The sequence below is a fragment of the Phyllobates terribilis genome, unplaced genomic scaffold (genome assembly GCF_046119375.1).
Source record: "Phyllobates terribilis strain yellow unplaced genomic scaffold, ASM4611937v1 Scaffold_11__3_contigs__length_659146591, whole genome shotgun sequence".
In the NCBI taxonomy this organism is placed as follows: domain Eukaryota; kingdom Metazoa; phylum Chordata; class Amphibia; order Anura; family Dendrobatidae; genus Phyllobates; species Phyllobates terribilis.
Window position 1 is genome coordinate 560,822,638 of NW_027362771.1, and position 11,456 is coordinate 560,834,093.

An 11,456-nucleotide genomic window follows, 5' to 3' on the forward strand; every position below is an offset into this window, starting at 1 on the left:
ACACTGAGCCCAGACTTCTTGGCTGTTCTTCAGCAGATAACTTACTTCAATTACCTGTTCACCACAGGAGGTCACAGCTGAATAGGTGTCAAATTTAGTGTTCTGTTCCCAAGTTATAACTAAACCATGCATCAATGTGCAGTATGCGGGTCACCTGTCCCTTCTTAAAGATGGCTTTTTGGATTTTGATTCCATTTTACCATTACATCTATGACGACAACTTTGGCTCTTTTGTTTTTTTGGTCTATTTTATGTCCACCATTAGTTCCATGTGCCTTTTTATTAGGTTCCCCAATTATGGTCTTTACCAAAGAGGAATTGCTCACAGGATTCATAAGGGATGTGTCTTTAGGCTGCTCTGTAAGCAATGCCCGCTTGGTAAAGACCATAAAAATAGCACATTTGTCTAACCAAATAAAAGGCCTATATTTCTGTCTGTTCTTTAAAAAAATGGAGTACTCAAACCGTGGAATAAAATAAGATCCAGATTTGGCCACTTCTTTTCTTTTACTGTAGGTCCTTTTTAAGGTGCTCTATTGCAGCAGCTTATTTTCCCTGAGAACGAAAGGAATGTGGGTTGAAATCCCACATGCCCGATCCCCATCTCCCCTTAATCATGATTCTGGGGAGGGTCCCCTGCATATCGGAAGGTTGGTTGATCCAGCTAAAATCATTGGGTAGTGTCACTTTTTATCTAATGTGCACAGGACCTTTACTATTATCAAATCTTATATTGTATAGTCAAACATTAACGCAATCCTGTGATATTTCATGGGCACAAAGATGTCACTTGGTCGAAAAACAATTCCTAGCTGTATGGACAGGATATGTATATGTGTATACATCAGACTAGATTGAGAAGATGTTTGCTTTCCTTCAGGTTTGTGACCATGAGCTACAATGTCAGTGCCAAGAAGGATGGGCAATGCCGAACTGTGACGTTGTCTCAGAAACAAGTAAGTATTTATAACAATCCCTTTAGGATATAATTTTTCTGAGGCTTTCCATAAGAAGTCTAAAATATGATAAATGTTCAGCCATGTGGGAAACTCCTCTTTAACCTCCGAGCCCTCAGTAGCTACACCCCTGCGTTGTAAGATGGGGTCGACATAATATCGGAATTTATTGTGATGATGAAGAATCAATATAACCCTCTAAAAGTTTCACAAATTAGGAAGCCGAAGTCTAATATCACTCTGACGGTTTTCAATATTTCTCCTGTTGTTTCAGACATTGTCATCATTGTGGTGGTCATCCTTCTCGCCCTTCTTCTTTTGGCTGGACTTATCCTTATGCTCGTGTTCCGAAAGAGATGTGCAAAGAGGTATGATGGGCTGTGCTGCCATTACCAGTGGGGTTTAAAGGGTTAATACAAAGTCAAGGATATATAGACCCATTTTAATGTAAATTAGAATATTTGTAAATCTTGGGGGTACCAAAAATATGTATCATATGCAAACCATTACCACCACAGTAGAACCAGAGACATATAAACCACAATTAAATTATCTCAAAAGTTTTAATCTTTATTATTACACACAAAAAATGGACAAAAAAACATAAAACAGTCCCTAAAAAAATCCTAATAAAAAACTAGAAGGGCAGTGTGGTTAGAGTTGTTATAAGTAGTTGTCACAGATATTATACTAGTTAATACAGTGGCACATAAATATATAGGAATATACAGATAAGGGCTACATATAAATGCAAGGACTACATATGGATCCAGGTATATAGATTAAAGCTACAGATAGACAACACCACACTTAACATCTCTAAATAGAGCAGTGCCACACTGCAGATGTTAACAATGTTGCCATAATATTTAGGCTTGCCATATATACATCATTACCCCTTAGCCACAATAGTTAACCATAAGTAAAAGCAATAGAGTTAATTACAGTCTCAATCAATACAAACCATGTGCCATAGTGCTGAATCACACAGTCCAGTACCCCAACGCGCGTTTCGTGTGCAGCTTAGTCAGGGGGTACTGGGGCAGTGTTCCACCTGGGTATATATAGTAAATATTAAAGATACATCACCTATGATCAAAAGGTTTAAAGGGTTGTTTGCTTCTCTGGAATTATAGTGCTATACTATGGTCATTCATGCCGGCCCACTGTTTTCTGCTGTTCTCGAAACGAGAGGTGAAAATCTATATGGCCAGACAAGCAAAGTCTGAATGACTTCTACACTCAAGGACATTGGTTATATTCTGCAGCTTAAGACATTAGGGTGCAAAGATGTCCCCATCACTAAAGAACTAGGAAAAAAATCTACGGTGGGATTTAGAGTCACCACTGTGTTATCCCTTACTTATGGGATTCTTAACCCATTCCCGCCTTGGCCAATTTTCCATTTTTGAATTCTCATTTAATTTTTTCCTCCCCTTCTTCCAAGAGCTATAGCATTTTTTTTCCACCCACATAGCCTATGATTGATTGGTGTTTTTTGGGGTTTTTTTTGCGAGACAAGTGGTAGTTTTTAATGACAGCATTCATTTTATCATGTAATGGGAAATAAATGCTAATTAAGATGAAATGGTGAAATAAATGCAATTCAGCCATTGTTCTTTGGGTTTAGTTTTTGTGTTCATTGTAGAGTTAAAATGACCTTGTTACATGAATTCTCAGGTCAATACGATTACGGTAATAACCAAATTTGTATAGTTTTTTTATATACAGTATATTTGTGATTAACAGACCTAAGAAATTAAAAAAAAAAAATGTGGGTTGTTTTACCATTACCCATAACTTTTTATTTTTCCATCGAGTTGGGAGAGGGATTTCTTTTTTGTGTGACAGGCTGTAAATGTTATTGCTATTTACAGCAAATACGTGTTATCATTTTTTAATCAAATTTTTATGGGGTTCGACATAACCAAAAAAACCCCACAATTTAGCACTTTACTTTTTTTTTACAGTATGATTTACTTCTATAATTGTATAGATCATAAGAGCAGGCTGGTTACAAGCCATTTACATGCATCTATAAGACATTGACAGCTGTGTCTAAATGGTTAAAAAGCAGTGATCGGAGCGAGTTCTGGACACTGCTGTTAGAGGCAGGTAAAAGCTGTATAACACACCTGGCACCCGCCATGTGTGGAGCGGATTCAGTTCCATACACCCACATCTGACGTAGGATGTGCTATTAGGGGTTGTGAATCGCCTTTCTCCTCCACATTGGGCATGGAGGGGCGCTGCTTCATGCTGGGTACATAGTTGCCTAATTGCACAATACTTCCTGGGAGTTGGATGGTCGGATGCTTTTCTCGCCAGCTGTCCTGCGCACTATGTAGTATTACCTGCTTTTTAAATTTGGGACACTACACACTCTCTTTAAGACTAGAATAGTCTTTTTAATGGCACCAGTTGACTAGATAGGATTTATTACCTACAGATTCTGTTTCTAATTCCATTTTCATGGGTCATTTTATCCAGGGGGTCTACAGTCCGAGTAAGTGGTGCCACAAATCCATCCTTCCATCAAGCTCAAATGAAGTCTGACTCCAACGTGTCAACCCCAGAGGTAAGAGAAACTGGGGATACAGATCAGATGATGGAACCATAGGGTTTATTTTTCCATCCCAGTTGGACGCTCAAATGTTATCAATTTACAAAATTATAGGTAACGGGAATTCTGTGCCCCAGCTCATCATTATATAGACGCATTAAAAGTTTATTTAGAAGGTGTCCTCAAAGCAATTGTTGTAAGACCTCCCATCCTTATATTTAACCGGCAGAACCCCTTCAGCTTTCCTAAGTCCTATGTACTCCGAGATGTGGTCACACTACCAATAAAGATAAAAGAACGATGGCAGTCGATAAACTTGCAGCTAAGATGTGAGTTTTATTGATAAGTCGTCATATGATAAAAGAGAGCACAGCCAACAAGTGCCAAAAATATATTTACCTAACTACCAATATTTCACATTAGTATCATCGGGTTTGATCTCCATTTCATGTGTCCAAGTATTTACTTTTGCTGCTGCCTACTGACGTTGAGTGCTGCTGCTCACTTCATAGTAATGTCAATCTAAGAAACTGTTTCTACAAGTATCAATAATAGATTGGTATTAGAATTTATGCTGTTTCTATTTTTTTTTTTTTCATATCATCTTAACATTGGTTTCCTAAATTAGTTTTTGGAAAAATGAAAAGTATGAAATGTCATTTTTGTTAGTAGTCCCATTTGTACCACTTTTGATGCAGAGTAGCATTCTTCTGCCATAAATAAGGTCCATGGACTAAGGCCATTAGCAAACATCACAGCACAGAGAACAAAAAAATATGATATATCCAATAGGCCCTTCAACTATCATGGCTTTTTAATAGTATTGGTCTTCAGAGACACCTATTATAGTTACACTCCTAAATTTGAAGGATATAAAAAATGTTGTCTTTTTTTCTTTTCTCTGAACAGCTAAGCACTAAAAATGTGTATCCACCTCCACCTCCACCTGTAAAGGCAAAGAAACCACAAGTGTCACAGGTACTTATTTTTCCTTTAGAACTTTGAATATGGAGTCAGTGGGTCATAGTGTAGCATAGTGAAGTAAGTGTTCACACTGGGGAGCAGGAGCCCTCAGATGAGGAGGTCTAAGTAGAGAAAAAAAAGGTCTTGAGGGACCAGCCTTTGTCTATAAAGAGCAAACGTACATCCACACAAGACGTTGATTGTGGATTAAAAGGGTTTTCCTGGGTTTTACATTGATGACCCAAGTTAAGCATAGGCAATGTGTGATTCATGAAGTCTTTGAGGTAGAAACCAAGCTGGTGATGCAGTTATGGCTTTTCCAAACTATTGGCCATCACATTAAAATCCTAAATTTGCTTTAGAGTTGACTTCCATTGAACCACTTATGTCTACTGTAGCTGCATCTACCAATCTGAGCTCACTCCTGATGGCTATGGTCCTCTACTGGGCCAACGCGAACTTGGAAGAGTATGTGTTTTGTATATATTCAGGATTAAAGGGGTTGTACCAGGTTGGTAAGATATCATCTATCCACAGGATGGATAGTATCTTGCCAATCACTAGGGGTTCCGCTACCAGGTCCCCCACCAATCCTGAAACCTTGGAACAACCCCTTCAAGTAAAGTGGATACAGACCTTGTATTCATCAGTGGTTTCAGTAAATAAAATAACTATTCTTTTAATTGAGCTGTTAATTCATTTTAGGACCATTGATATTGATAACTTTTTTTTTTTCTTCTACAGCTGGCAAGTCGAGATGGATATAAAGGTCCACAGTTCTCTACGGTAAAGACGCAATGGCATACGCATTATTAGAAAAAGGACTTATTGAGAAAATTTTGTAGAGAACTTTCCTCTTGATCTTTTATATTTTTTACTTTGGAAATGAAGAGTCGGGCATCATTAAGAGGAAAGGTTTTTTGTGTTCGGTCTCCTATTTGGGAAATGTTCCTAATGGAGAGAGTTGCCTTCAACCACATGAATTAATGTTTCAGGATTGAGAGTGGATAGAATAAAAAAAAAAATTTAGATTGTGGCCAAACCACTTATTTAATTTGTTTTTGTGAAATTTGTAGAGAATTCTATTTGCTTCAACTCTATTTGCTCATCTCTAGTAATCGGGGAGCGTAAACATTATTATTAAAATCCAAAGAGATTAGATAAAAGTGAATGGGCAAAAAAAAAATATTCATAAGTATTTTTACTTATACATATGTATTTTATTTCTTTTCTTTATAGCCCCCTTCAGTTGAGTTCACAAAAAAATCTCCGGTAAGAAACAAAATTACATTAGTCTACATGAGATGTTGTGTGCTTGACCATGCCGAAGTGTAGCAGCTACCGTAGATATTAATGATATTGTTGCTTTGTTTCAGGCATTACAGAGGCCAACTAATGCTCCACCACCTGTCCCAAGCACTAAGCCTCCTCTGCCCACTCCTCCACCCAAGGTATGAGTTCTCCATACCTCACTCAATGGCGCTTATGTATCATGTAGTAGCTCAGTGCAATACCAGGCACAACCATTGCAAGATGTATGGCGCTGTGGTCCTTTTAATCAGGTGATCTGTAAGGGTGTAATATATCTGACCCCCATGACCTGATATTAATAGTTTATCCTAAAGAAAGTCCTTCAATTTTGTAGTCCTTAAGAACACCTTTAAATAAAAAAAAAAAACTAAGCCCTACTTAAATTAAAATCTGTTATTAAAAAAATATTTAGATTTGAGAGTCCTCAGTGGTTGATACCTTTTAATGGCTAACTGAAAAGATGGTAACCGGTTGCAAGCTTTCGAGACTACTCGGGTCTCTTCATCAGGCATAGTATAACACAAAATCTGAAGAGTCACATATTTATACACAATAGGACATAGAAATAATGCAATAGATGAGATAGGTGACATAAAGCAGAGCTATTACTATGGGAGAGAGATACACAGTTCTGGCTGTAAATATTTTAGCAGTTCATAGATAAGGAGTGTGAAAGTTTTATTGTCCTGTGACTGAGGTCTGGTCCAGGGTTGTGATGACCCCCACAGTTCTGAGGACCACATTCCTTAGTTGATGTAGAATTACATAAATCCTTGCGACACATTCATTCCTGCTCTGAAGGCGTCAAAGGTCACCATGAGTTTATATTCCCAAACGTTTCTGCCTTTCTGAGATTTGAAATTACCTTTTAATACCAATAATTTCATGTCTGTGATGATGTGATCAGGGAAACAAAAATGCTTGGCCACAGGCAGATCTATTCTTTTTTCTTTTATTGTGTGGCGATGATGATTCATCCTTGTCCTAAGTTTTTGCCTTGTCTCCCCTACATACAGGTCCCCAGCTGGACACTTGGTACATATAATTAAGTACACTACATTAGATGTGATACAGCTGAAAGTACCTGGGATCTTGTAGTCCTATGCCTGATGAAGAGGCCTGAGTAGTCTCGAAAGCTTGCAACTTGTTACCATCTTTTCAGTTAGCCATTAAAAGCTAAGGAGGACTCTCAAATCTAAATATTTTTCGATTTACTGGCTAACACGGTACAAAAATATATATTTTCCCTGAATCTGTTATTAAAAAGTTTATTAGGGAATTGTTAGGCAGACATTTCTCTGAACATTTTTCCAGCCCTTCCTAACATCTGCCACACATGTATGACGTGTATGGAGAGGACAAAGGAACAGAGCCCTGTTCCATTCCCTAGGGCTCTTTGCTCCAACAGCCGCAATCAGAACTAACTGTTTGTTTCTGTTTAACCACTAAATTTCCTATGTCAATTTTTGTTTGCAGGTTCAAGTCCCAACGAGTACTCAAAAAAAAAAAAAAAAAAAAAAAAGTAACATAAAAGTAAAAAAAAAATAAAGTTTAAAGAATCCCACTTTTTACCAGTTTAAAAAGAAATTAAAAATATAAACATACTTCATGTTGCCACATCCTCAAAAGTCCAATCTATCAATTTCTTTATGACCTATGACGTTTCTATAAGTCATAGGTCGCCTCCCACTCTTTGTTGTGGGCTCTGGCGCTGAGCTTGCATTGTTTCAGGCAGATGACAGCTGCGTCACTAGCTCTGCCCATTGACTCCCCTATCAATGATCGCAGGGCCCCAATGGGATGGCATTATAACCCGGGGTCTGCAGGAGACCCCTGTGGTTGTCATAGCCGATCTGCTATGAGGACCACCCACTGGCCAGCATTCATAGCAGATGAGCATTTCTGCTACGCATAGCAGGGCTGAAGCCCTGCTATGTGTAGCACAAGCGATCGGCTTCCAATCTCCTATGGAGACTATTGAAGCATGTAAAAAGTAAAAAAGTTCAAATCCCAACCCTGGACACTGGAAAGCAAAAATAAAAATCTAAATCGGCATTGCTGTTTTTTGGGTGTTGCATCTCCCAAAAGGGTAATAAAACTATCAAAATAGTGTATGGCCCCTACAAATAAAAAAACAGTTTTGAACACAAAAAAATCTCATACATCAGCGCAAAAGTTAAAAAGTTACGGGTCTCAGACAATGGAAACACAAAGCAAAAAGTTCTGAATTTTTTAGCTACTAAAGTATAAGAAAAAAAAAAAATCTAGACAAGTTTAATGCAGTACTTGTACTGATCTGAAGAATCACAGGGAACACCAAAAAAAAAGAGAACCCAAAAAAGAATTGCGAAATTGTGTTTTTTCCACCACATCATTCAATTTGGATTTTTTTTGCCTGTTTTTCAAGACTTTTATATGGTAAAATGAATGGTGTCATTTAAAACTAAAACTTGTCCCACAAAAAACAAGCCTTCATACGGCTATGAAGATGGGGAAAAATAAAAAGTTATTGCTTTTGGAGGAAGGGAAGGAAAAAAGTTAAGAGAAAAAACTAAAATTGGCCACGGTGGGAAGGGATAAAAGTAGTGTCACCTTGGAGTTGCACTTTAAAGGGGATGTCTCATCAATACATTAAACAACTAGGATATGCCATCACTGTCTGACCGCAGGGATCTTATAACTAGAGCAAAGTGTCAGCGCCACTCGGTGGACGTTCCATTAGAATCAATGGCCACTAGTGAAGCCACTAGAAAAAGCCAAGTGGACCTGACAGGGGAAGATAAAGTCGCTCTGCACTTTATTAGCGCCACGGGCACTTTATTCAAAGAATCGGTGGAGGTTGCAAAAGTCGTCGCTCATCGCAAACTGTACATTAAAGTAGTATAATTAATATTGTAGATTGTGTCATTTCTATTATAATTTCAGGCACTGAAACCTCCGGTCAAGAATTAATATGAATGATGCGGGGAGAGAGGTGGACCCCTTCTATAGGAGATCTTTTGTATGATGTTTGTATTTTTATGTTATTTGTATCTTTTTTATATGTTTTCCTCAATGACTGCAATAGTCCTAATTGCACCGTGCGAAAAGGATGGAGAAAAAGCTGTAAATGTGGTTTACAAGGCCCCTCACTTATTACACCCAACTGATGCCATCAAATCTCCTATAGCTACACTCCTGCCCTTTTTATGTAGGGCTGGCGATGAAGGGATATCAGACATCATGAATGAAGGTCTAGTGATGAAGGGACATCAGAAGAAGGCAGGGGCTCACTGATTTTACTACACCCTACGTCTTCTGCATACAACTGAAACTAAAGACTAATCGAAAGTTGCTGCATTTTTACCACTGATTTACAGATATTTTCAGGATTGTAAATATATTGGAGTTTTATTTTTATTTTTTTTACTGAAAAGCACATTTTTACTGTACAAGATAAAGTAACTGATGCAAAATATCTGAGCAAGAAAATGATTTGTGTGTTTGCTTATGTACTCAATAGTCAATGCTTTTTAGTTACTCCTTAAAAAAAAGCCCTGTCACTTACTAAAAAAAAATGTATTTACATGCCTTGTTAAAAAAAAAATCACTCCACTTCTCTCCTCATATTGAGATTTTTTTTTTCTGGAGCTCAGAATGTGAAATCTCTGCTTTGCAATCCAACTCGGTGTTTCTTCAGCATCTTCTCTAAGGGTGTGTTTTTACCCCACGCTTCTAAATGCTGCCAATCACAGCTTAGCAGTTGATTTAGCAGTCTATCATCTGAAAGGGAGGAGTGAAAGCGTTTGTCCCCAGAGAAGAAACGCCCAGTTGGTCTGCAAAGCAGAGATTTCAAATACTGCGCTCCAAAAGAAACAAATGTGAATATCTCTGCAATGGAGCGATACAGCATAAAATGGAAAAGAGTGGCAGAATCAGGGGAGCACAGGGATTCTTACAGGATATTTAACTCTATGTTTTGAGCAAGTCAAAGGTTCTATTTAAAGGGTTGTCATCTTGTCAGTCCCTTACAATTTGTCTTATTTTAGGACACGTCGACAGGGTGCTCAGCTAAGAATCCCTCTGTGTAGTCCATGTGCCAGAAGAGCGAAGCTAAGCCACTACAGAAAAAAACGAGCAACTAATGGCAACTCTCTCAGGCAAAATCAGTTGACCAGGCTCACAGCTGACCTCAAGATTAATAAAATTTAAGATGAAATAGTTTATGATCCAATTTCTTCAATTGGTACCTAAAACAGAATAAACGGATTCCATCAACTTGAATGTTTTTGTTAAATAGTTAATAATAATAAAATCATTGGCTGCATTTATACAGAGAGGAGACCCCCGATGATCAGATATAAAATGTTTAGGGATCCTGACAGTAACTGTTAAGATTCTCAGCAGTGCCTCCAGAGGGGAAATGGTGTAGTACACCCTTTTCAGTGAAATTAATGGGCTGCACATGTAACGTCTAATTATGCCAAATCCTCCGTAAAAAAAGAAAAACACTTTTCTTATCCACTATGGCTAATAAAAAAAAATTCGGCTCTAGGTTAATATATAATGATATTATTTTAAAGAATAAAATTCCTTTGATTCAATATGTAAAAAAAAAAAGGCCAAAAAGACTTGTGTGTACAAGGCCTTAACCTGCTCCATATTCTTTACCAGTATATTCACTACAGTCTTAACAGCATACGTCCTAATTTTCCTAGAAAACCACTGGGAGACTCCCGAAAAAAGGGGAGACCTCCTAGACTCTTGGAAGAGTTGGCAACTCACAGGGGCTGCCGAAGCCTCTGAAAACCTCTTGGAAGGCACAGGAGGCTTGGGAGGGTCTGAAGGGAGATTTGAAAGGGCGTAAAGAGAGTATGGAAAAAGGGGAGGTGAGTAAGGGGTCTCATATACTGACCTCCTGCACAGCCCTGCTTCCTGCACTGCCCTGCTTCAAAGTTTGCAAATATACTTTATAGTGATCACTACTTTGACAATCAGATTGGTGCCTGCGACTGTTTTTTGTATATACAGCTTGTACATAGGTTAATTTAATTGCTATTATTATGGGGTTTTGGTGCTTGTTACTGTGATTTGGGCATTTGTAATATTTATAAGTCTCATTGTCATATTTTCCAGCGCAAAACTTTGGATTGGAAGGCTGTGTTTTTATAAAAATTTTATACATTGTTCCTTTAATATTTTGGAAGTAGGGTGGAAAGTTCTAAATGAAATAAATAAAAAATGATTTATTTTACCTTTTCTGTTACTGTAGTTTTCTTTTACGATGCAATAAACCTCATTTTTTTTAAGGCAACATTTTTTTTTAAACTCTATGATAAGTAGCATGATGTATACAACTACCTAAAAGAATGCCGTCTAGATGTACAACAGTATTGGGACACCTATATGTTACTCATAAAGGAGGAGTTTTAATGACATCTCCTCCTAAATCCAAAAGGGATTAATATGGAGTCGGTCGCAACATTTTCCGCTCTGGGAAGGTTTTTTGCAAGATTTTGGAGGTGCTTGTGGGAATTTTCGCCCCTTCATCCAGAAGAGCATTTGAGAGGTCCGACACTGATGTTGGAGGAAAGGCTGGGTTCACAATCTCCATTGTAGTTGACCCAAAGGTGTTAAATGGGTTTGAGATCCGGGCTCTGTGCGGCCGGTCATGGTCTTCCACC

The 11,456-nt window shown here is 38.0% G+C and overlaps 1 protein-coding gene across 1 annotated transcript in view; it reads left to right on the forward strand.

Moving 5' to 3' along the window:
* Positions 1-9,250, forward strand: part of LOC141166907 (zinc metalloproteinase-disintegrin-like VLAIP-B) — a 47,008-nt gene extending 37,758 nt beyond the window's left edge. Inside the window, exons 18-25 of the mRNA XM_073654083.1 lie at positions 881-956; positions 1,231-1,324; positions 3,447-3,534; positions 4,429-4,497; positions 5,227-5,268; positions 5,722-5,754; positions 5,859-5,933; positions 8,719-9,250. Coding sequence (XP_073510184.1) covers positions 881-956; positions 1,231-1,324; positions 3,447-3,534; positions 4,429-4,497; positions 5,227-5,268; positions 5,722-5,754; positions 5,859-5,933; positions 8,719-8,745 — 504 coding nt within the window. The 3' untranslated portion in view covers positions 8,746-9,250. The remainder of the gene's footprint in view (positions 1-880; positions 957-1,230; positions 1,325-3,446; positions 3,535-4,428; positions 4,498-5,226; positions 5,269-5,721; positions 5,755-5,858; positions 5,934-8,718) is intronic.
* Positions 9,251-11,456: the final 2,206 nt, after the last annotated feature.